A 26,506-nucleotide genomic window follows, 5' to 3' on the forward strand; every position below is an offset into this window, starting at 1 on the left:
AGTTTACAGTTAAACAAGCTTGTCGTTCTTGATCATATGCACGTAGAATCGTAGATAAATAGCCACAGCCTATACATGTATACGTTACACAGGCAGGATGACTATTTACCACTATTTAGTTCTTCAAATAAGGTTACCCAACCTTTTAATGAATCAGACGCTCCCCAAATGTTGCTACTGCTGAAGGTCGCCTTGATTCATTGACGTTGTCATGTCGATCATAAATCGCTGTGAGATATGAACTAATGTTTTGGCAACTTGAAGATAAATTGGGATTTCTGGATGAAACCCTAGATCTCTCTCGCTCTATGGAGTCGTCTGACCATAATGACACTTGGCCTTATCCTGTCGTAGCCTACACCTCCCTTGACTTATATAATTTCCCATACGGAAATAAACTGTCGAAAACAAGCAAATACTTATACAACTAAGTATATATTGAGCTTCGAGTGTTTAGATCTGCCGACGTGCATGATGTTCTTTCACTTATCTTCAGTAACTGTCAAAGTTAGACAGAAATTTAAGTTTGCTTTATCATGCCGTTTAAAACGCTGCTGGTTGCGTACCATTTCAAAAACTGATCATAAACTGACCATGTAGCCCGTAGTTTAATTAACGCAATATGGAGTATCCTATTTCCCTTTCCAATGCACGTTCCCTCAAAGAGTTCACGTTGTTGTAAGTTGGCTAACAAACTAATGATTACAACAAATGATTCCGTTCGATTCTTGCACACAGAATTCAATAGGCTATGATCTCGTTCTAAGTACGCATGTGATAAATATCGGTGCTTGATTTGAAAGTAACCATACCTGGCACAGTACCGATGGTTGACATACCTTTTGAGACATCAGTGTAGCAAACCATCAATGTTTTAGACTTAATTTTGACATCAATGTCTTAATTTTGCAATGAAAAATACTGTAACTGAACTCTTAATCAAATTTTCGACTGGTTTGTCATTATTATTGTACAAACCCGATACAATGAAGTCCTATTAACATTCAAATAATACTACTGAAAATTCTACTGAAAATTTGAGAAAAAAACATATTCGGTTAGCTTTAACATAAATGAATTATTTCTGGCAAAACAATGTCCGGGTGACGAACAAATGATGACTAATCGGATTCATAAGTACTGCCGACCATTTTATCTTTATTTTGTGACAAATACAATTAGTCAATATTGCAGTAGAAGTTTTCGTAAGCAAATATTCAGGAAGTTTGGTCAAACCTGTGGACCAACTAAAATCAACTGTCATACTGGCCAAATATCAATGCGCTGTGATAGCCAAAGCTATCTGCTCTCACATGGTTGGTATACCAAACCAGTTAAAAACTATTCTGTCTACGCTCTGGCTGCCTTTGAAAGCATCAAATTTTGTGTGTAAGTCAATTGAACAATTGATTTTGGTACGTCACCGTTACACTTTTCACGTTGTTATTGCAAATATAATGGTTGACTAACTTTAGTGAGGGCAGTATTCACAAATAACCTTCCTTATTTTTTTGAAGGTGTTTTGTGCATCGGTAGGCTACTGCTGATTATACTTGCATAAGTTTATGTCTTAGTTTTTTACTTATTTCTTTATATCCACCTAGTTTGTCAAGATAGGTGAAATCCATTATAATTAAATTTCATAATGATTAAACCACCGAGAGAAAGAATATTGACCTTTTTCCACACGAAACGTCAAGTTGCAACTCTGGAATAATTGTATATCAAGTTATATCTGACTTTGTAAGGCAATAAAAAGGCTTGACATGGCCAGATTAAATCAAATATAAAGCCAGATCTGGGATTTCGGTGAAAGTGAACATTTACACCATATTTTCTCTGCACCATGAGAATTAGTATACCTAGATATAAGTAAAGTTTGCCCATGGGAATTAAAGTGAAAACCATTGATATATTGTCATTCACAAAGATTGAAACTCGTTTTCACTCCTCTTACTGAATTTTCTTTTGTGAAAGCAGGCCTATCATTGATTTTAATTGAGGTTAGTGAGTAGGCGAAATTAACAGAGAACAAAGTATGAAAACACTGTATACATGATATGTTCAAAAGAATGCTAAAACCATGTATTACAATGATGTATATGTTAATATTTCTTATTGTTTCGACTAAACATTTTCTTTGTTTTTATGTGCCTCATATTTCAGCATCAAATTAAAGTTGATATGATCCTCCCACGAACTGCACGATGTGTCTGACTTCCTTTTCCAATGACGTGCCGATAGCTGAAAGGGTCAATTAGTAGAGGGCTAACGGAAGATATATATTGATATATATATATATATATATATATATATATATATATATATATATCAATAGCAGATAATAGATATGCATATCACTTTAAACAAAGATCAGTATATCAATTTAACTTCCAATATACGGGAGAACAAGACTATACTGCTTATCATTCACAGTACAGACAGCAATGAGCAATACTGTTGAAAAACCAGTCAGAGGATTAAAGGAATACCAATCATAAACAGCATTGCCTTTCACCAGTTACTACAAGATAATCACTTTAACTATTTAATTCACAAGGGAATGCAAATATGGACAGAAAATAGAACTAAACTTTGAACTGTGTTGGAAAATCCGAATGATTGATTACGAATCAGGTATGATAATGGACTTACGCAGCAGAGAAAGAAACTTACTCCAAAAGATTGCATGACCTTCTAACCCCTTAAAAGGAAATATCCTATAGAGTTACAAATGCCTACTACACAATGTATGGATATAGCAAATAAAACACCATCCAAAGCAAACACTACTTTAAGATGGGGTACTATCTCTGAAGTTGATTAACTTCTTCATTCACGGTACAGACAGCAATGAGTAATAATGTAGAAAACCAGTCAGGGCCTTATTAAACAACGTTGCCGTTTACCAGTTAATAATACAACAGATATGTAACCCCTTTCACTTTATAATTCACAAAATTAATATGGACAGAAAATGCAATTAAACTATCATCTGTGTTGTAAAATCTGAATGATTGCTTACAACAGGGATGTTAATGGTCATATGCAGCAGAGAGTGAAACTTTTGCCAAAAGATTAATGGAACTTCTACCCCTAATAGGGAGTATCTTAAGAGAGTTACAAATACACACACAGTGTATGGTGACGTAAGTGCAACACAAAATGTAAGGACCTTTCGTTGTGTTTGGTGTTAAGTTTATTTAGCCTTCTTCATTAGACAAAATTGAAGGTGATGTTAAGACGCTATTTTTTGTCAAATAAAGTGAACCACAGAATTATAAACTAAAAACATCCGTCCATTTGTCCGTAACCACACATTTTAAACTGGGTAATAATGTTTGAAATAACTTTGTTGTTTCAGGAAGGCTGTGGGCACCAACGTTGCCCAATTTGTTAAGGAGAAGCCCCTGAAGTGTACCGAACCTTTCCAAACCTGTTGGGCCTAGGCCCATACAGGGGCCAACTCAATTTTTTTCTCATTTGTGATTCAACAAGCTCACCAGTTTGGGACTTCATCACAGTTGCAATTGACAGACTTTTTAGTTTTATTTTGTTTTTAATTTTCATTTTGCCCTTCTGTTAACAACATTTTAAATTTTTTGTGAAGGGCTAGTATATAAGGTGCATGGTAAGCCCAAGTACGGTAAGTCCACAATTAGTTCTCTGAATGTTTCTCTGACAAATGTGTGAGCATTCATAGATTTCAAAGATTCAGAGGATTGTAGACAGGTAGCTACTACTTCAGTTGAAATATCATAACCCCCCCCCCCTCCCCCACATAATATCTTAAAGAGAGAGTTTGGACATTTTGGCTATCACATTTTGTAAGCTTAAAATAAAAGTGGATATTACTTGAAAACTTTGAAAAGTACAGCTGTTATTTTGACTATTCAAAGACCATTTTACTCAGAATTTCATACACTTCTATGAATGGGAAATTTTAAGAAGCAAATGAATGTATGTTTTATTCATTACTGCTATGTTAGTAATTAAAAGGTTTAATTTAACCTTTAATCATTTTACATGATTACTTTATATGTTCCCAATGCAACTGTTTAAAAATTGGACACTTAGACTGTCTTCAGACGCCACCATTATTTTGAACTTATTAAACTCTGTAATGAGTACCCTATCATATGAATTTCTCTTAGGAGGGGAATTGTTTGCAAAACCAAATTGAATACTTGTGATCCAATTCCCATTGTTAGAAATATACTTACTAGTGCCTTAATATGAATTGATAATACATATGTACTTAGTTAATTTCCTTTCAAATGTTTACATAAATTGCTATTCTTAACCTAATAGTTTTGCCACCGAGAGGGTTGACGGGCTTAGATGTACATAGGATGGAGCGTTTCATTTTCATCTGTCAGGAATTTACCATCGTGCTGCAACTTACCCGTTTAACAGTCATTGACAGTAGTATCCCAGTGTGATTGCTGTTCTTCATATATATGTTTCACAGATTTATAAAGGCACCAAAACGAGTTCGAAAATGATGCATGTTTACATATAGCAAATTGAAATTGTTAGATTGCGTTATTTGCAAACACATTTTTTGAGGTATTGCAAGCACACTCTGATACATGTTTCATGGCAATAACTATAATTATTTTAATTATTAGAAAATCACATTTGTATGAGGGGAACATACACAAGGGCGGCGGAACCGGGGGGGGGGGGCACGTGCCCCCCACTTTTCCTCAGGTTAAAAATGTGCCCTTTTTCTACATAAAAATTGAGGTGTCTCAAGTTAGCAAGAGGCCAGGGAACCAGAATGAACACTCGGGAAGGGCCGTTTCCGGCCATCTGAGGGCATTGTAAAACCAAAAAATTTCTTGTACGCTCCGCGCCAACCGATGGTGGCGCTCCGCTCAGATAGTCGTGCATATAACTTTGCAAATCTTGGCTACGCCTCTGACTTTTAATGAATTTCTGTGGGTCAAACTCAAAGCTATTTCGAATGGAAAAAAATGTGTTCAGATATTAACAAGAAATAAACTCTAATTCGGAAGATTCCTACATTAGCAAATAGCATGATTTCACCTCAGTTTGTTCCTTGTTTCCCATTGGATATTGCAGTGCTAGTATGCATATTTTCCTTGAGGGGGAGGGGGGGGGGCGTTGATTAAGTGATGTGTATACGCAAATATGATAATACAATAAGAGTTATAGAGGCTACATCAGTCCAATCGAATTTCTGCAAAGTGCCCTTTGATGTCGGTGCCCCCCCAGATTAAAAGTGCTTCCGCCGCCCTTGAACATACACGTGGGGTGAGCGAATCATTCATTGCATATTTTTGTGCCTTATTATTTTGTAATTTTGCTTTTGAAACTTGGCATCATTTTCACTGTTTAATATATATATTTAATACCATAAATTGCTGTCTTTGTCCTGCTTTACAAAAGAGTATTCACGAGCTTAGCTGTGGGTCTCAGCTCTGGAGGACAGAATTGCACGTCGTTTCATTTATCTGTACATATCTCACCATGTCGAATTTACAGAATCCTAAGAGCAGTGTCAAAATATGAAGTTTAATAACATATCATTCATTTTGACGTATATATTATACTCCATATGATAATTATTTGTCATAATTAGATCTAAATGTAAAGAAACTAACTGCAGTTTGCAGAAAGTTTTGCTAAAACTACGAGTTGTAGTAAATGATGACGTCAAACAAAACAAGTTTGGCACGGAGCCATTGCCACAACACACGTTTCTGTGCGTATGCATCACGTATAATTCATCTCCCGAGTTAACTTTGTTGTGTACGTAATGTCGTATGTCATACGAACCATCAACAGACATCAGCTATTAATACTACTGTACCAACGATGCTATACATACTATACCTTTCGAGATTCGGTAAGAGCGTCCAGATGTAAACTCTCACTAATATTTCTTATAAATTCATGAAGTATTTCGCTTTAATGATAGGCGTAGGTTAAGAACAGAAGTGGCTCTGCGGGACGAAAGCAGTTTGCTTCAAAAACCATGTCTTGACCTTTCGGGGTCTGGAATTTAGGCACAGGTTGTTGGCAATACCGTGCGAGATTCACGAAAGTATCCTAGCCGTATCGGTACGCAGTAAGACATAACGTTAACCTTACATTGCAATGTGACATAGGCTAAGCTACATGGCAACCAGTTCGTCACCTAATATGTTTTGGGCGGCACTGAGACAATTGCTCTGACCAGAATCGCCTTACAGAAATTTCGTGGTATTTCTTGTTTAGTCACCTCAACTGAGAACATTGGGTTATGAATGAATATAAATGGACCAATGTCACAAATTATGCTAGGCACCTGGTAACTAATTCTTAGTCATCGTAAGCCTACTCAACATGTTACTTGTACCTGTTACTGACTAGGCTATATATATGTATAGTAAGTTCTAACTCTGTAAAATTAAAAGTAATAAGCTCAGCCTCAGTTAGGCCTAACCTAGCTAAACTGGTTTGTGGTGCATCGTGTACACCTAGCAAAATAGCCTAACGTTAGGTAGCCTATAAATTGTATAACCTTTATGTGAGTTGCATGATTTGAATCTTTATTATGGCAGTGGTAAACCTGATGTAGACTAGGCCTAATGATATGTTAGGCGTAATAAAATAAGGTGGCACTGAAAAAGTCATGGGACATTTAAAGTTGGGAAGGGACTTCCTCTAATACTTTCCCAGATTATTTTCATCATCTTGGATTTGGTTTCCTAAATTGAAGAAGAACATACAATGTACATGTTTACAAGTGAAAAATAAAGCAGTGGCGTAGGAAGGTACTTTGGAGTGGGGGGGAGGGGCTGAAGACTGATGGCTGGTCTAAGGGGAGGGGCTGTCCCCCTCCCCTTTGGAATTTTCTTGAATTTCCAGGTGGCCTCAGATGCAATTTGGTGCAATATAGCACACTTCAACCCACCCACTCCATTTTGTATATAATTTTGCATTTTCACCTGGCCTTAGATGCAATTTGGTGCTCCAAATGAGATTTTTTTTCTCATTTGGAAATGAAAAAGGGGTTTTCTGACTTGCGAAGCGGGGGGGGGGGGGGGCGGAATGATACTTCTGCCCCTCCATTTTTTCACTGGGGGGTGGGGCTGGCGCCCCCCAGCCCCCGGTTCCTACGCCCTTGAAATAAAGGATATTTCCGCACCAGATATTTGTGGGCGGAAAGTGATCAGCGGAAAGTATGGGGTGCCGAGAGTAACAGAAACTGCATAAGTCTACCGTGTAGATTCTAATCATAGTAAAAATACTACTGAAAACTTCATTTGAAGGGTAATAGCACATGAAATCAGTCTCATTTAACTTCTGGCAGCAGCTGTACTTCCCAAACATAATGACGCGTTACAGGATTAGCCTAATGCGTAATGGATGTTGCATCTTTTCAAAGTTAATTATTCATGAGCAGCAATACAATTCCTCTTTCTGGGATATGAAATTTGTGAAAATAAAGTTAGCCACCTACAACATTTTCCATATTCTGTCCTGTAGACATTGGTTAATTGAGATTTTGCCATCACCCCAGGTTGCCATCACCTATTCACTGTTTACAGACACAATACAATTTTCACATTGTATACATTTGGATGGGTTTTATGGGAGTGCAGAATTTGTACTGAAAATTGAAAAGAAAAAGGAAAACCCATGCACATACACATCAGAAATCATTGAAGATAGCTTTCAGTGTAAACACTTTTAAAGTATATATAATTACAACGTGAGTAGAAACACAACACTTTCAAAGATTTGTCCAGAACAAACATTGTTTCTAACTACATGCACTGTAAATGAACTTAAGTAGCAATGTCGTTGGTATACATTTGGCTAAAGTTCGTAATAGAATTCAGTTGTAGGAAATGCATTAAGACACAAGTCTGCGTGCATGCTTGTGTGTGGACAAAAGTGTGTTGCAAATTTCTAAACAGTAACATCAATTGACTTCAAACTAGGTGGGTGTGTGCTAGAGGATGGGATGAAAGTGCTCAGGACTTATGTAGTCATATGATAAAAATTATCAATGCAGCATGTTTTGATATTATGTGTACTTTTCCAAACCAAAAATGAACGACAATGTCAAACTAACGTAGGATTGCAAACGCTCAAAGTAACTTAAAACGTGAGGTCACCTACTGAATTGGAGTTATAGTCATCCACAACCGAATTGGTCTCCGTGCATGATTAACATGAATAATAATGAGACCATGGGTCAAATGCCACTGTAACAAAATATACTCCAATGATTTATAACACGCATGTAAATTAACATGAAATGACAAAGGTTATCAAGTCTATGAAGTTCAAAGATTCTAAAACTTGTTACATGTATGACAATGTACTTCCAGCATGATGATCTTATATTCACATTCATCACATGAAACAGCATTGCGACTTTTAAAGAAATTCCTGTTTTGCTAAATATATTTCAACATTAAGAAAAACATACTAATAACTGGAATTGATGGGGTTGTGATTTTGTTAAAACTTTCTGGTTAGAGTCTTATAACCTTTGCCCGAAGAGTAACTTTTTATCACCTTATCATCACGTAAAGTTTGGTTATATCGACGAAGATAAACATCCGATCAACTTTTAACTTATACATGCAAAGTATGATGTCTTCAGTTGCAAATTAAAGGCTACGCAGCCAGATGCTATTGCATTTTACCACAGTTTAAGTATTATTTACAGGTAGAGTATTACATACTATAACTAATAGGGAATGCCGTATAGTATACTCTTAAATGACATGTCCAATAATTTAATGTATCAATTACTTTCTCAAAACCAAAGAAGACATTTATTTATTATGGGATATACGAATTTCTTTTCCATTAATTCTGTTTGTTGCTTTATACTGTTTTTGAGAATAAGTGTCCTTTTTTTGTGTCGTAAATGTAATCGTTTATATAATTTGTAAGTAATCCGAATAAAAGTTTGAAATTGATTGTTCATTTGAAACGAAAGATAGCAATAGTACATAAAACAAAACTGGAATTTATTACCACAGAGTTTATTGTTTCCTGTGTAAAACTACCCAGCGTTAAATATAAATGTCTGTCAATGTAAAGAAAATAATGAATTAAGCAAATTACGGCGACAAAGAATAAGAAGAAATTACTAAATATATTAAAACAAATCTTTTTCCCTGACAGAATGTAGGAATAGTAAACTGTCACATCACTTTGAAGGCTTCACGTGTGTTCACGTCGAACTGCTGCACATCGCGGCTGGTGTTTCTCTCATGTAAAGTCATCTCAGACTTTGGAGGACACACACAACAAGTAACCTTTATAGCAAAACCATCAGTAATACCTCCATTTCTGAATGACTGATTTCATATGATACTTTAAAGTACTAATATTTTTGAAGGTTTCATTTTCTTTAGAACAATTCTAACTGAGATGTTTAAGGGGATTGAGCAAATTCTCATTTACAACTTTTAGCTTCTTCTTTGGGTATCCATAATTTTTGTTTGCTGTGTGTGTGCAAGTTTTACCACATCATAACATCATATTAGAAATAATGGAAAATAATTTGTTGCAAATACCAAAGTAATATTAACATTACAAAGCAGATAGGTTAATATAGAAATGCACAAATGAAAATATATTTTTTGATGTTAATATAAGTGACGCTATTAAACTCTAAAAATTAGATTGACTTTAATATCTTACACGCTTTAAATTTAATTACAATTATGCAATATAGGAAACCTTTCCGAAATGTGTTCTCAAATTTGTTTGTACCTTTAATCAGTTTCATTAAATAATAGAATTCCTAAAATATCAGCTACTTTTGGCCGTGCAGAGTAGCAATGGACAAGCCATCACCTGCGAATTTAATACTTAATATGTTCATTCTATACTTTGTATCAGCTTTGCATCTCTGAGCCAAACCCGACATTTTACGAAGGTATTTTAATTCTACATTTGTTCAGATATTCTGATTAGGTTCATGGAGTTCACATACAAGCACAAGAACAAACATGACAAAACTTCGTCTTACCGTAAGAATCAATATGGTGAAGTAAAGAACCAATTGAAATATTTAAATGAGAGATAAATTGTATTACCTAGTAATATATTACAGAGAAAACTACTTTGACTAAATTCTTCGGCAACATTGTGGAGAGATATACAGAAATTGACATCATCTACCCAAGTGCAAACAATACAGCCTAGTGTGTACTGGTATAGTTGTGTTCTCCTATTTAGAAGAACCAGCACAGTGTGACAAATTTGCTTTGAGTCCTGTATTGTGAAGTACATTGTCTCTGAAGGCTCTATCCATTGTTGCTTAAAGTGGCATGCCAATTTACCCCTAAATAATTCAGTAGTAAATATAAAAAGTAGTAGATAAAATTATTCTTTTCTTCCATGTAAAATAACCATATAAAGAGACACTACAAAAAAAAAATGTTGACTTTTGTTTACATCCAAAGATAAAAGAGAAAATGGGACAGTTTGAAATTAATAAAAACAAAGGTAAATCTGTTCAATAGATCACAGAATAGTCATCTTGGTTGTTCAAGTAACACCTCAGTAACTTCAGACACAGAGTGTAATTATCCTGAAATAAAAAAAAGGAAAATTCAAAAGAAGAAAAATTAACACTCCTTGTTTGTTGTAGGTCCTAACCTGACTGAATTTATCGTGTTTAAACTCAATCTTCAAACGTATCAATCATAACGAGAAGAATAATCAGTAAGAATAAAAAAAACATGAATGTTCTCTAGGTTTCCAACAATATATGTATGCTTCAATGTCATGTTTCTTAAGTAGTTTAACATGTATGCTAAACATAACTCAATGATAGCAAGCTACACATTAAAATACTAACCTGTGATAGCATGAAGTTTACATTTTTCCTTCTCAATTTCTGCACAGCCAGGTATACATCACAAGCGCCTTCTTTCTCCAGACATTGAATTTGAGTTTTAGCTGTAACATACACAGCACTGACACCAACTCCATTTCTGAAATGAGATTTACAAAAGACCAATTTGTTCTCCTGACTGTCTACGCATTTTGCAGTGGTGAGGAATCCTTTAAATTATGAATTACTGCTAAATAATTTTGTATGCATTCTAAACATTCAGTGTCCAAACCTGTTTATTAAAACACCACTAAACATATCATTTATTAGCATCTTGTGCAATGCAGTGCTGTAAAGTTGTGCATTTTCAACTTTCAACATGTTCAATTATTAAATTTGCCATTTATCCAAATAATATTAGCTTTTATATATATCTTCCAGCAAATTAATATGCAAATAAGTAAAGATACATACAGACAGTGGATAAGTGTAGGACCAGATGTTACGTTTCTAGTTGACTGTATGAAATCTACCATCTTAGGGAGAGCTTCATCATCACCAAGCAATGCTTCAAAAGTCAAGTGATTCACAGTAACTGGATCCTGAGAAAATGAACAAGTAAATAATATACAAATTAGAGATATTTTCAATGCAAGATGAAATCAGTAAGGTAAACTATTTAAGTAGAAAGCAATGAGAACCATTTAAGAATACTTAAAGTAAACCTGATTTGAACAAAGATGATCAAGGATGTTCATAAATTAGTCTTGTTTCATTGATTTCACAGATGTACCTCATTCTCATAGTCTTGGTGATTGACTTCAAATGTCTGTGTTTTCAACAGATCTTGACGTTCAGTGTTAACACACTTCACTGTGATGGATCCAAAAGTGATCAACCCAGAATCTGGCCAATACTTTGCAGCAGTCTGTAGAATAACACAATGAAGATAGAAATACAATACAAATACCTAACCATCTTATGAGTTCCCTGCTATTCATAAAAAGAACTATTAAAATTAAAAAAGTGTTTTATGGACAACAAGATGCATTACTAGGTTTAATTTTATTGCAAACCAGATCCTCAGATGACACATCTAGATCTGCACATCAAAAATGAAAAAAACAAAATAAAACACAAATATTGTTGAGATGCCATAGTAAATACCAAATTTTTTTTTTAAAGCATTTTTAGATGACTCAAACACTTCTCAGACTCCATTCTCTCATAGCTCCTGACCACTCCAATCAGCAATTATAGCATTGGAGAACTATTTGTGGTTACAAAACCAGATATAACCAGATAGAAACTAAACTATGAGCACCCAGTTCTGTGTTTTAAAAGATAAGAAGATGCTAGTTGGACAGGAGGCATAAAGCATTAGATCTTATTAGATCAGTCTGGTATGGTGAGATCATTGATCGCTGATCTTACACAATGCAAGTTGATTTAATTTTTATGGATAAGACTGGGCTGTAAGCCTTTGCCTTCGCTGATGATAACAATCATAAATGAAGGTCCAATTTTGTCTCATTCCAAAATATGCAAAAGTTTGCAAACAAGCGGATATATACAATAAACATTATCAAGTAATTTGGGCATTAGAACATGACAGGGTTGTTGAATTTGTCATTCTTTGGAGAAACACAAAATCTTTTCATACTCATTCTGCTCAGAACTTGTCTGATTTCTCAAGACATTTTATCTTTAGGGTTCAGGTTACAACAGGCTTGTAGATGGTCATGATCAATCAGTTTCTTAATTGTTAACCATCATGGAACATCCAACTTGTCTAATTTAGCACATTATCCCAGATAATTTGGAGCAAATGATGTGAGGTATATGCATGGGTTGTGAGAGATTTAATGATGCAGACAGATAAAGTGACATATCTTAACAAAGCTAACTTGCTTGCATTACATTTCTTGCAAAAGTATTTCATGTGTTTTTACAAACCTTGTTAGCTGTGCTCATGTCTTTCAGCATGATAATGGTACTGCATTTGTAATCATAGACAAGTCTCCAAAAATCTTCCAAGATTGAAGCCAGAGGATGTTGCGTCAAAATAATTGAACCATCATCCTATATTAAACATAAAAATCATTATATTTTGTACAAGAAAGTAAGGCACACAAAAAGCAAAAGATTTCAAACAAGCATTTTCAAATAGAAAAAAAAAAAAACACCTACAGATTTTTCTTAACAAACATATGTTGACTGGGTTAAGAAATTCTGGTAGTTCTCCTGCGTTGTTTTAAATTCAACTCTTGAATCAGATCTTTTCATCGAAACCACATCCATAGAACATTTTGTATTATGGGTCTATACATTTTCAAATTATTTTGCAGAGTTTAAAGTATTAACCTACTGATAAATGGTATATTCTTGCAAAGAAGTTGCATAATATTAAATGCAGAAAATATTGATATCCAAGCAAAAGTCCCAAGGATATATTGCTGTAAGTAATATGAAAGTTGAACTTGAAGAATATATACCATTATGAAATCATGGACGACCTCCTACTTACAGGTAAACATAGTTGACACTGATACAACAGTATCAATAATTAAAGTTTAAGGGCACTGACTTGATGCTGATATATTGTATGCACGCAAAAAACCATTGTACTCCAGGTTGTATTTGTATACCACTGTTTATCTGTCAGATTGTATATAAATACCACTGTTTATCTTTCAAAAACGATCTTCGAAGCATCTGAGGCACCTAATTTTAAATGACTGGACTACTCAGTCTATCACACATAACTTGTAGTCAGTTTCTCAGATGTGACACAAAACTCAATAGTAAACTATGAGACTTTTATGGCATCATATCAAAATTTTATTGAGCATAAACATTTTGTCAGGTACTAATACATTGTTGAATGTACCCAGAGGGTGTTGTGTTATCATACAACAGTTTTGGTTGTATTCTTTACACTGATAAAAAGAACAATGAGTTTAACTTTAAGATAAACTTTAAGGACAGCTGATTTCATCATCCATTTGAAAGTATATCACATGATTGAATTAAGGATATCTGAATATCTTGAAATTCTGAATACCTGTTAAAGCACTTGTCTTCAAAACTACAATCAAATCCTGCTAAATCATCTAGCTTAAATGATATACAAGATATTGAGATTCGGTTTTCAATTAAACTTGCAGAATATTTTCTCTGCCATGGAAGTGAAACCTTTTCTACTAGGGTAAATGATTAAATATACATCTTAAAACCCCATCAATATACAGCGACATGAACTAACCGATCTGTACTCTACTATCGTATTTGGTACTATATTCACACAAAGGACGCATGGTGCAAACATCACGTGAGTCTTGAGCTGCTTGCCTTAATTATAAAATAGAGTTTACTGTGCAGGCCACTGTGTAGGCTCAAATGCAATGCTTTCTGCTTACATGCGGGATCTTAACCTAGAATACCATCAAAATTTACAAGAATTTAGAAAACCACTAGTTTAGGCAAAGCTTGTTAATAAATCTTCATGTATACAAATACCAACCTGCAACTTGGTAGCATTAATATAATCATTGCTGCCAAGAGAAACACCATTTGACTTTAAGACTGGTCTGTAGGAGTCCACTGTAAAGAATTCAATAAATCATCTAAGACAAAATTTGAGCAAATTCTGAATTTGCTGGATACTTTTATGATGGCAAATCAGTCTGAATAAACAAATATGTTTTCCATTGTCATTGTAAACAAAGTTTGAAGCAAATTTAATAATTTAATCCCGTATTCATTGATTTTATATCTATTTAAACATTTGATGACAACAATATAACAGCTATGTACAAAACTATTGTGCTACAATAAACACAAACCAAATTGGCCAAAAAAATAAAGTGTAGTAAGAAAAACAACGATTTTGATCATACCAGTAAATATAAAGAAAAATTTGGAATGAAGCATTTTGTATAGTTTTCTTAATAAAGTGCCTAAGACAATTAAAAGGCAAAAACTGAATTAAGAGGCATATTTAGACTGTAATTACGATTTGTATAAGGAGCTTAAAACGGAAGTTTGTGCTAATAAATAATAATCAACTAAAAATTTCCAGTACTTAATAGGTAAGGGGACTGACCCTTAACGGGGGAGCCAGCAGAGAATGAAGGATTTTATGAAAGAGACAGTGTGGCTTTTAGGTCACTGAAGCGGACTTATTTGTAGGGGTGGAGGTCCTCCTCCGGAAGCAAATGAGACGTTATATAGTGCATATAAGTTAGGTCTTTTGAAGTAGCCATAAATGCAAGGTTTTACTAATAAATACTGTTTATGATGCTAAAAGGAAGAGAGGGGTCCTATTCTCCCTCAGCAAAATAAAAAAAGTTCCCTGACTAAATTTTCCCAACAACAGACAATCGGAGGAGGAACCAAAGTCCCCCTGGCCTTCCCCTTTGCGCATGCCATTGATTGAAGGCTTTGTACATACAAGGAATGATCCCAGGAAATCTGTTTTTGTAGGCATTCTCTTGGGCTTCTCCGATCTGCTGCTGCTGTGGCATGGTAAGTTTTTGGATCTTTGTCAGTGCCTGAGGGAGAAAGTAAGAAAAATATTGATATTGATAATATCTATATTGATAATAAAAACAAACATGACATTCACAAGTCAGTAAGCTAAAAATGTATTTGATGATTAATCTACAAATTAACAACCTCAGCTAAGACATTATTAGTGTCCATTGGTTTAACTATAAGATGTTTCTTACAATGTTTCTTATGATTGTACAGGAAGAATGTAAGGGAATAATGCTATGAACTTGTCTTTAGTGAGATGTTTGTAACTGTACTGTAAGTGTACTGTACTGAATCACACGTAACCACTGATGACAGGTGAATGTGTTAATATAAGTTACAGTAAATCCGTCCGTCCGTCCGTCCGTCCATCCATCCATCTATCTAACAAAGATTCAAAAAACAACATAAATAAGTTGGAAAATACCAAAGTATATCAGCAGAGTATATTTAAGATGAGGAAACCATATTACAATGCTCAATTACTTTTCATTCTCCTCATGCATGCTGATTAAATACTCAATGGAGCCTTGTTACAGATTAATGGAGTAACTAAGCATTGGACCCTAAATGCTTTAAACAAACATAAATACTTTTAGATGTATAGAAATGAAAAAAACAACAAATTTGGAGGATTATCAGCAATTCATGCTATGTTCTAATTAGGTCCCTTTTTGAATTACTGATGATTTTAAATTACATTAAAGTGAATAAATTAAAGTATATCTTTAACATCATTTCATAGAAACAGAAAACTTCAAGTTACATTTAGTGCATTGCAGCAGTGAAACACATTTACCCAATAGCAAGTCTCACTAAATTTTAAGAAAACATATTTTCTCAAACACAAAAACTGCAAATTTATTACTTTAGTAAATTTGAATTTATTACTAAATCACAAACCCGGGTAAGGACCATGTCCATTCTGTCTTCTCTCATATTTCTGATGACATTATAGATGCTGATTGTGCTATTAGATCTAAGGACATCCACCAGTTGGTACAGGGCTAGAAAAGTACCTGTTGATCCACTCCCATCTCTGTTAAAAAACCATTGCCGAATTATTTACTGAAAATTCACTTCTATGTAAGCATTCATGATAAACATCTTTATAATCTATCTTCACTTCACTGTTTCAAATACTAGTTATTGTCTGTTTTGCTACGATGGAAATGTAGCTTTTAGTCAACCATGTAAAGATATCAATTGCAACAAGAAATAGTATCTGCTTTTTTATATTTATTAATCATATTTGTTATGTTTACTAATATCTGTAAGTGATGAAAGATTGTAAAACACAAGGAGTGTTCCTAATATTATACCATATAAAAGAATTTGACAATGCAAATTGTAGTATGAAAATTTACATATTAGTTTCATGTAGGTCTGAATCCTAAACTTTCAAGTACATTAGCAGAAAACTTGTTACCTGCAGTGGATGAGCATAGGTGACATCTTTGTCTGCTCTTGCTTCATCTTCACCTGTTTAATGAAGTCAATCAGGTTTGTGTAATCTTCCGGAACTCCTCCTTGAGGCCAACCGTGAAATTGAAGCTGGTGGACATTTAGAATTTTGTCATCATGTATCTAGAGAAAAAAACACACATTGTAATGATAAGTGTTACATAACAGAGCTAAAGGTTGGATTTCAAAATAGATAATCCAACTACATATTACAAAAACTAATGACTAATGTAAACAAAGAAACATGGATTAATGTTTGTGTGTAAAGCATGTATCACATCCACTATATGGTAGCATGCATCTGTATTAATTTGTTGTTTGAGGACAAACTTCATGATAACAAGAATGATGCATATCACAAAGAAGGGATAGGACTGCCAAAACAGGCCTCAATTGTTTAGTAACAACGTTTGAGCTTTTATATGAAGTACGTAACCTCTGCCATGATATATAAACACCTGTGGAATCCTTTAACTACCTGCAGCTGTGTTTATCACAGTGTAAAACACTCACAAAAAAGAAAAAAAACATGATCATGTGTGAAAAACATGAATTTGTGGAACAAAATTTAGATCTAAAATGGCAAGTCATTGTGTTTCTTTGTGTAATTCATGTAAAAATGAATGGAAAATGGATCTTGACACATTAAACAAAATGATAAAATGTACGTTTTGACATATAGCAAATCTAATGCAACTTAACTGAAGCGTAAGGTAGTGTTTGCAACTGCGTAATTCCTGTACACTATTAAAAAACCAGAATAATCTGTCTACTTTACAATGGCTCACTGAAAGTAGACATAAGGGATATGTACATCAACACAATATGAATATTTCACTCACGTCACTGATTATCTTCAGCTTTCTGTTCGTGTATGTTTGATGATTGGTTGTCTCCTGCAAAAACACGTTCAACTCACCGAACGCCTCAGAAGTTTTCACTTTCTTAGGCCAATAGCTATAAACATCTTCATCCTTAGACAAGACAAAGGATATACAAAATGAAACATAATATAAAGATTCTCTGGAGTATACTAGGTGAATTCCTACTGCAATGTTTTAATTTGTTTTAAGTCTGTATCAGCACAAGGAAATAATGTTCTTCACACGCCCTTAATAAATCTAGTATTAAATCGTAGTAATATTAAGAAAACTTGAAACTGAAAATTCAAAGTGCATGTGATTGAGACTATGCTGGAATTTTGAGCACATGGAGGAAGTTGATTGGATGTGAAGTTAATTTCAGATTAATTAGCCGCTTTTCAACCTAAGAATTATGAAAATGCTAAAAATAAAATTGACAGTACGTTGCTCATGATACAGTGTAGTCCAGCCTATGTTAGTTGCAAACAAATAACTGTAATTGATTGTCATATATATCTAACAATATTTTCATGAAATGACATATTCAATCAGGTGTTTATATGTATCCAGTTCATATTATATCAAGGCATTTGTTAAATGAATTTGATTAAAAGTCTAAACATATCAATGACTTATGTTGCAATCTAAAATTAAACATTTTACCGAACTGTCAACCAGCATGACTAATGTCCTGACATCTTGTTGCCAAATTATTCTCCAAAATTGTTCTGAAAGACTTTTACTTTGAGGTCCTAGGAATAAATGAAGAAGTATTGATAACGAAAGGCATTGAATGTTATTATTTCAAAAAACACAGCAACTTAACTATTTGTAAATAATATGCTCACAATTGTTTCCAGAAGAATATGCTTAGTACTAAATGGTCAACTGTTCTGCAACATGTTTTCATGTCATATCTTCAGAAGTTAACATCTGGTTATGTTATAGTGTCAGATGTACACAATGACATTGTCCATTATTAGTATTGGTACCACCCATCTATATTGTGGTGGCATTTATTAACATTTTAGTTCTGATTGCTCCACCAAAGACTAACGGCACAAGATAGTTTTGAAAGTAAGGTTCATGGGCTACTAAGTGTTGGCTAAAATGAAAGTCAAAGTACTTTGTTGATTAAATCACCTTAAAGTAACATATTCAACTAATATAGGGGTCCATAGTTCACTTAAAACTCCAAAACTTACTGGTTTGGATATTTATGAGTGATAAGCTTACCTGTCTCCCCACAACCTTAGCACACTCATTCTACCGCGCCTAGAATGTCTTGGTAATCTTTTAACACTATGCACCCTCTGTGACCTGGCTTCACAGGTCTCTGCCCTTCCTTCTCATGAGACCAAAGCCCCTCCAAAGTGGTCTCTGCCTTGGAGTCGAGTAGTAGTCCTTCCCGACAAAATGGCTACCCCCCCAACTCCTAGCCTAACATCAAATTTCTGAAGCTTCCGATGAGAGGGGTAGTACTCTCCGCCCTGTGGGGAGGGGGGGGGGACTACCCTCTACAACCCTGTACACGCCTGTACCCCTTAGCTCTAACAAAGGAGACCTAGCAGAAGATACTCTACAAGTCAAGTCAGTGCGAATGCTTCTCCGTCCGGCTGTGTTCCAACCCCCTCGGGGAGGGAGGCGGGAATGGAGACGGGTAAGCTCGTCACTCGTAAATATCCAAACCAGTAAGTTTTGGAATATTTACTTCGCTCCTCGCTTACCTGTCTCCCCACAACCTTAGCACTGAGTGGCACTGCCCAATGGTGGGAGGCCCAAAGGTGGAACCTAGTACCCGCCGGACCTCGCATCACCGCGCTAAAAATGCCGCCTCGGCTTGTAATGAGTCTGAAAGGTAACAGGCGACGAACATCGTTGGTGTCCGCCAAGCTGCTGCCTTAAGGATGTCCTCTATTGGGACTCCTGCAAAGAGAGATGTCGAGGCCCCTACTCCTCTAATGTCGTGGGCTCTCTGTGTAGTCGTGCCAACTGCGAAGGGGCGAATAATCTCTGTCAGCCACCGAGAAAGGATGTCCTTAGAGGCATCTGAATAAGGTGCTCTGGGTAGTCTGAACAAGGATGTGGTTGTTCCTCTCAGGGGTTGAGCCTTGTTTAAGTACCACTTGAGAGCCCTGACTGGGCACCACAGTTTGTCCCCCGGCAGGAAGGATAGGACCTAGTTCTTGGCTATGAAGGACGAATTGGGAACCATTCTCACCCCTTGGTTCTCAAACATGATATGGTTCTGTTTCGTAGACAGAGCATGGAGACAGCTCCTTCTTCTTGCTGACGCGAGGGCGATCAGGAAAAGGGTTTTCTCAGTAAGGGCTGCCAGCGAGGCTGAAGCCAATGGTTCGTACGATGATTTAGTGAGTGCCTGCAGTACTGCTGATAGACTCCACGAAGGTTGATCTTTCTGATCCGAGGACACTTGTTTGCCATCCCCCTGATGAGCTGGGCGATGTTCCCGTTGTTGCCTGGGGTTGACCCATCTGCAAAGCCGTGGTGGATAGGGGTAATTGCCGACCTGTAGTTCTTGATGGTTGACACTTGCTTGCCCTCCTCAAAGAGGGAGTAAAGGAAGTTTACCACTTGTGCCAAAGAGGTCTCAGCTGGCAGTACCTGTCTGTTCTGGCACCATTCCCTGAATTTTCGTAGTCGGGAGTCGTAAGTTGCCACGGTTGATGTTCTCCTGGCGTCAGCTGCCACAGCGGCAGCCGCCTCCGAAAAACCCCTCTGTCGGAGGGAAGTCCTGACGACTTCCAAGCAACTAATTGAAGACCCTTGATGTCTGGGTGGTTGAGGGTCCCCCATCTTTGGGACAGCAGATGGGGTGTGTCCGGTAGGATCGCTGGGGTGTCCATTAGGGGTTGTTGGATATCCTCTGCCCCCTCTGGCTGGCCTGGTTTCTCTCGGACGGTATGGTCTTGTTCTGAATCTATCTGATGAATGGAATTCAGGTTTAGCCAGAGTTCCTCTACGTGAGACTTCTTCCTGTAACTTCTGTTGGAAGTTGCCAGCGAACAGATCATCTCCAAGGGAGGGTAAGGCTAACATCCTTACCTTGGCTTCCACCAATGGCCAGCGGATGGAGGATACAACATTCTCCCTTCTGGCCTTCACTGAACGTGTGGCGACTCGAGCGAACTGGTCGAACGCCAGTCTCACAAGAGGCCCCAGGAGGAGCAGTACCTGACCAGCTTCGTTTCTGGACACATGGTTGTCGACCAAGGGGAGCTGCTGGTGGTGTCTCATCAGTACCTCCGCGGTGAGCATGAGGAAGGAGGTAAACTTCATCCCGGAGCATGCAGCTACGTCCACGTCGACCAGTAGCTCATCTAACTTCTTCTGGTTAGGGTTTCTGAAGATACGTGCAAATGAGGATCCTTGTTCCGACCTCAGCTTTTCTTCAGCCTCCTATGGAAAGGATGGCGTTTGAAGAGGGCTTTCCAAGCGTCATCTGGAACCCTCATGGATCGTTCTGATTTGGCTGGAAACGCAGTCCATCTCTTCATATCTGCAATTGCCTCGAACCTATCATAGCACGCATGGCATGGTGGATCTTGGTCGGTTTGTGACCTCCCCTAGCCGTCAGGTTTGAGACCCGAGTTGGTTTGGGTGGCATGTCAGGTGACTGTTCGAAACTGGGTGTTTCCGGAAGATGTCTGCCACCCGCATCGTGAGTTTCGGATGCAATGTACCTCCTGCCATGGGGATTTCCTCCTCCTCGAGGCTACCTGTGAATTCGTCCTCTAGGGACTCGAACTCCAGGGCATCATTGGTTTCGTCTTCCAATCCCGAGAGGTTTACAGAGGCTCTGCAGTCAAGAGTGTCCTCACCGAGAATGACTGCCTCCGGTTCCTGGGTCGGTGTTGGCACCGGGACCGCACTGGTCGTGGTTGCTACCCTCTGGCTCCCAACTTCTGTCTACGCTCCGGCTCTCTGTTGCTCTCTCTCCAAGAGCGGTTTCAGGAGGCCTGTTAGTTGGGCCAGCCACGCTGGTTCTTCCTCGTGGCGTTGTTTGTGGGGCCGATGCTTCCTCTTTGCCCTTCGGTAGCCATCGTCGAAAGAGTCAGATGATTGATCTGAGGCTGGTGACCATCTCCTCCTAGTGCCTCTCCTGGGAGATCGGGACCATGATCTGGTGCATTCCCGTCTGGCTGGTTTGTGTGTGGTATCTCTTTCTCTGCTGTCATGGTCTGGGATCCAAGCAGGGGGTCGTATTGGCTGTCGCTCTCATTCCTCGCTCCGGGACCGGCCCTGGTTTTCAGCGACCCTCCGACCGCAGGTTCTCTGTTGTGCATCCCGGACTGGGCTTTCCGGTGCCTGTGGCACCTGCCTCTCCATAGGAGTGCTCCTTTGCGACCCGGCTTGGGAAGCTCTCTCGGGGCGGGCGGTGCCGGACTTCTTCCTGGGCAATTTTTTCTTGGTCGGAGCCTTGCCCTTTTCCTTGCCTTTCCTAGGAACCAAAAGTGGACGAAATCCAATGGAAAAAATCCGCTCGAAAATTTGCGATCTAGACTCTTTGTGACCCGTGAAACTGGGTCTCAGAGGGTGCAGGGTGTTAAAAGGTTACCAGGACATTGTGGGAGACAGGTAAGCGAGGAGCAAAGTAATTTAGCTAGTTTGCAATTTAATGTAGCTAAATTTATCATTTTCAAATATGATAGTATTCACAAACTTCATAGTTCTAATTTTTATGTGTTTTCTTTGACTATTTGATAATTTAATGTAATAGGATGCACTCTATCATTCTGTAGACAATGTTCATCTTATGGTGACAGATCATATTCTACACATTATAAGTTGGTAAATTCTCACTCTCTCAGTATGGTAATAAGAGTTCAAGAATGACACTGGAATGTGTTACAATCAGCAACAAACATGCTATGAAGTACTGTACAAATAGATTGATCAAAGTCATGTTATGACTTGTCAAAATCTCTTTGAAGTAAATTAAGAAACAAATAAGTTAGGGTATGAACAGAAAGAGAGTTATCTTATGCAAATGTGTGGAGAATAACAGTAAAACATTTTCAACAAGAATGGTTTACCTCTTGCAGCTATGAACCGTGCTTTCCCATTGCGAGCCTGAAAATGAAGTACAGTACTTATAATCATTCATATCTTACTTCTATTTCCACAAATAGTTCAATTTCATTATAATAATATTATAAAAGATGTTATTTGACAAAAGCCATCATGCATGAATTCCAAAAGGTGTGAAAACAACTTGTGGTTCATATGTTGGCTAATCATCCTACAATAAGAAACTAATAAAAAGATATGGATAGCAACCGTAAGTTAAACCATTTATCTGTACTGCTAAAAAATGTTAAGTATTTGAATTGCATATTATTGATAAATATGGGAAACTAGCAACTACAATGTATTTTCTAGCACAACTATTATGACATAATTTAATCATTATCTGCCCTTAAAGGTGTAGTCATTTTTCAAATTACTTATAGTGATGGATACTTTACAGCCAACAAAAAAGTCATAGAAAAAATAAAGTGTCTACTGTGAAACAGTAAAATTTATAAAAGAATTTTCCACTTAAGCACAAAAGATGTAGAAGCTCAGAAATAATACAAACCAACTACCATTTTTTGATGGATTAAATACAATTTGAATGGAGTCCAACACACCTTAACCATATTGCCATTTTGAACCCTCATAACCACAATTTATCACAAGTAACATATATTTGTCAATAGGAGATTTTTTATCACCAAATGAGATTCATATTATGGTAGCATTTCTAATCAATATGACACAATGATGTCATTGGTCTAATTTGGTATTAAGCTTGACAGATTCATAGGCAACAATATTGTTAAACTGTTTAGCACTCAATTAAGTAAGTGAAACCCTCTTTTGTAGCTGTAATTATTTGCTCAGTATCAACAGTAAATGTCACACTGTTTGCCAGTATATACTGTAATGGAAAGCAAGGTGCCAGTAACAAAAAAATTGCAATGGATGAGAATCTACTGGATTGATTGATAAAAACCATCAGCCCTATGCAATTACATGCATACTATTTCTAACCCATACCACTGACGCCACAGCAATAGTACATCACTAGATATAAATGTCACTCATGCAACATGAGAGCTAGTAATATTAAAACCAAAACGAAAAGGAAAGTTAAGCAAGAAAGAAGCAAGAAAGAGGCTTAGTTGACTATTTAAAATGCTATATACATATAGTTAGCATGTTCTCACACCATCTACCATCAGTGGAACCAGTTGAATAAGAAAAAGTGATATGATGTTGCATTGTAGCAAGACACATGGAAAACATGTACAGTAATATGTCAAAAGAACCCTTTACTCATATCCAATTGCACAAGCTTGCAATGAAGATTCTTCTTCAGCTAGCAAATTACTCAGTTTCAAGTGCTCGGCAGTTTAACTGATATATACCTTTATCATGCTGGCATTGTAATAATCTGACTCTCCTGTGTTCCCAGATACCTGTAACTTTACTCTTGTATGATCATCTTGTAAAATTACAAGATTCAAAAGGAAAAACATCAACACAGTTGGATGAGCTGTTACGGGAAACATATCTTTAAACGTTGAACAATGTTTATGTCTAAAGATATGTTTAGAATATGTAGCAAATAATGGGAACTGAAACCATGACATTAAAACTAGGTGTAATTTAACAGAATTACATTCATGCAATATGTTTGAACAGGCTACCAACATGCACAATACTAAAACAAGCTGAGAAGACATAAAAAACTGGATGTACAGTAATACATATTATACACTTTTTAAGTATTCGTCAGAATACAATTAAGCACAATGTGTTACATGCAGGGATGAGACTGAGCCGGGGGAAAAAATCTGAAATTTATTGATCCCCGTCCTGGGGGAGGGGTTTAAGGGGAGGGGGTGTCCCCCTCCCCTTTAGAATTTTTTTGTCAGGTAAGGAGGGCTTAAATGCAAAATGGTGGACTCTAGATGGAATCTATCACATCACGTAACTCGCCAAAAAAATGTGGAATTTCTGCTTGTATAATTTATCCATTAGCTTTTTTGAACCAAAAAAAGGCTTTTTTGCTTGCTTTGTGCTATTTGATTCCACAAATTCGGTGTTCCTTCCCTTCACAGTCCAGCATGTTCAGCCCAAAAAAAAAAAAAAAAATTAAATAAAAAAAATTAAATAAAAAAATAAGAAAAAACGCGAATTACGAGAAAAAAAGCGAAAATGAAAAAAAAAAAAAATCGGAAATCCGCGTTTCCGCGGAAGAGTCTCATGCCTGTACATGTGTTTCGTTTAAGTAGGTATAGCACTAAGAGCTGTGATAAATTTGGAAGATCACATTCCAAGTGATAGAATTTGAAGTTGGAGTAACTTTTCTTCAACCTATCTTCATCAGTTTTCAATCAGAACCAATGTACTGCAAATGTTTTCTGCAGGATGCATAAAGTATATGTTTTATGATGACAAATCAAATGGTTATATAATGTTGCATTGCTTCAATTTATACTATTGCTGTGGAATCTTAACAATTCTCTCCTAATGAGGAATAAACTAGTCAGTAAATTCAACAGCAACATAATGGAATGATGCTTGCACAATACCACTTTGCATCTTACATTATTTGAATGGTATACATTATTTCACTGATGAGAAAACACTAAACAAGTATTCAAATTTGAATGGTCTCTAAATCTTATCATGTAACAATAAACAAAAGGTATGGTCATTTGGTGTAGGTTGCATGTTTGCCATCATGCACGTACAAGAAGAATATCTGTCACAATGCAAATTGATTCTTAATACAGGCAATAGATTCATCAAGAAAACGGCATTCGTAAGCAGAGGTACTTACATGGAATGATCTTAGACAAGCTGTTCTTTGACTTCAATCTTTCATGCTGAAGCGCTTCGGAACACGGATGTTGCCGACCTCTCGGAAGAACCTGGTTAAAAGACAAAAGGTGGCGATCTAATTTCTCCACAGCTGAGACAGTATATGAATTACAATGTACAGTTAACAGTATTAGTTAGTATGATTTTATCATTACGAAATATATCTCAAAGTTTACCCTTTACTTGATAACTGAAGATAATTTTTGCACATCTTGAAAATAAATTTATTAATAACAGATATTCACCATAAACTCCTTGACAACATCCTCAATGACAATTCTTCTGTCTCTGCTCATGTAGTCTTGAAGTCCGGACACTTTCATTGGTTTTGGTGGTGTTGTCTTTTTGGCAGTGTCTACATTGATGTAGACACCTGCATATTGTTTAATATCAACAGGGTCCTCATAATCATTGTCTTGTTTCAACTCTCTTTCTGTAGATGCCTTTGATACCACTGTGGATCCAACAGCCTCATACGTTGAACCAGATTCCACCAAGCTGGTAATTTTGTCTTGAGGTATTTCATATCCTTCAGACTGGTCTCCACTGACTGGTTGATTAGGATTTTGATACTGATCTGGTGATTTTAGCATTTCATTTTTGTCAAGGGGTATATACTCAGTTTTGTCTTTGACTTCTGTTGGCAAATCTATAGGAACGTAAGAAATAGAAACTTATTGCCTCAATATACAATTGAAATACTGAATGGATAATTTACCTGTACAATGTTATCAACTGGTTAACTATATACATAATATTAGAACCAGGAGTTTACATTCCGTCAATGAACATCTACTGGAATCAAGATGCTCAAGCTACGTACGTTTGCAATTATATAATATGGATATTGTATAACAAGATACATACATGTCTCTGTATGAAGTGGCCAAAATAAAGGATTCATATCATAGGGTAAACGTAAATA

The 26,506-nt window shown here is 36.5% G+C and overlaps 2 protein-coding genes and 1 long non-coding RNA gene across 8 annotated transcripts in view; 1 reads left to right on the forward strand and 2 right to left on the reverse strand.

Moving 5' to 3' along the window:
• Window positions 1-5,728: 5,728 nt before the first annotated feature.
• On the forward strand, window positions 5,729-12,769 carry LOC139984294 (uncharacterized). The gene is made up of 3 exons (XR_011799033.1): window positions 5,729-5,875; window positions 10,894-11,042; window positions 11,667-12,769. It is a non-coding gene; the product is annotated as an uncharacterized lncRNA (long non-coding RNA).
• Window positions 9,001-15,706, reverse strand: LOC139984275 (receptor-type tyrosine-protein phosphatase epsilon-like). 2 transcript variants are annotated; one of them, XM_071998121.1, is made up of 7 exons: window positions 15,276-15,706; window positions 14,346-14,425; window positions 12,779-12,904; window positions 11,616-11,750; window positions 11,297-11,424; window positions 10,847-10,982; window positions 9,001-10,576 (listed from the first exon to the last, which is right to left on the reverse strand). In XM_071998121.1, exons 1-7 carry the CDS (start codon window positions 15,346-15,348, stop codon window positions 10,502-10,504), a joined length of 753 nt encoding a protein of 250 aa, XP_071854222.1. In that variant the 5' UTR covers window positions 15,349-15,706; the 3' UTR covers window positions 9,001-10,501. The 2 variants fall into 2 exon arrangements, with proteins under 2 accessions (XP_071854222.1, XP_071854223.1); XM_071998122.1 differs by lacking the exon at window positions 14,346-14,425 and having other exon boundaries at window positions 15,276-15,377.
• A 124-nt stretch (window positions 15,707-15,830) lies between these two features.
• The window catches only part of LOC139984207 (uncharacterized), a 49,346-nt gene continuing 38,670 nt past the window's right edge, over window positions 15,831-26,506 (reverse strand). Inside the window, exons 14-21 of one of the 5 annotated variants that reach the window (XM_071998024.1) lie at window positions 25,827-26,230; window positions 25,541-25,631; window positions 24,120-24,196; window positions 22,743-22,779; window positions 18,349-18,437; window positions 17,665-17,796; window positions 16,788-16,945; window positions 15,831-16,397 (exon numbers count right to left, since the gene is read on the reverse strand). In XM_071998024.1, the coding sequence (XP_071854125.1) occupies window positions 16,223-16,397; window positions 16,788-16,945; window positions 17,665-17,796; window positions 18,349-18,437; window positions 22,743-22,779; window positions 24,120-24,196; window positions 25,541-25,631; window positions 25,827-26,230 (1,163 nt within the window). In that variant the 3' untranslated portion in view covers window positions 15,831-16,222. Of the gene's footprint in view, window positions 16,398-16,787; window positions 16,946-17,664; window positions 17,797-18,348; window positions 18,438-22,742; window positions 22,780-24,119; window positions 24,197-25,540; window positions 25,632-25,826; window positions 26,231-26,506 lie in introns of those variants that run through there. The other 4 variants (XM_071998015.1, XM_071998006.1, XR_011798977.1 and 1 more) reach the window with 4 other exon arrangements.

This window comes from Apostichopus japonicus, chromosome 2, assembly GCF_037975245.1.
Source record: "Apostichopus japonicus isolate 1M-3 chromosome 2, ASM3797524v1, whole genome shotgun sequence".
Classification (NCBI taxonomy): Eukaryota; Metazoa; Echinodermata; class Holothuroidea; order Aspidochirotida; family Stichopodidae; genus Apostichopus; species Apostichopus japonicus.

Excerpts from the sequence above, each read along its gene's own strand:
- LOC139984275 (XM_071998121.1), bottom strand. The coding sequence starts at position 15,348 with ATGCCACAGCAGCAGCAGATCGGAGAAGCCCAAGAGAATGCCTACAAA. Across the intron at positions 11,425-11,615 it reads ACCAAGACTATGAGAATGAG|GATCCAGTTACTGTGAATCA; the intron begins GTACATCTGTGA and ends TCATTTTCTCAG. Across the intron at positions 10,983-11,296 it reads CCTACACTTATCCACTGTCT|AAATGGAGTTGGTGTCAGTG; the intron begins GTATGTATCTTT and ends ATCTCATTTCAG.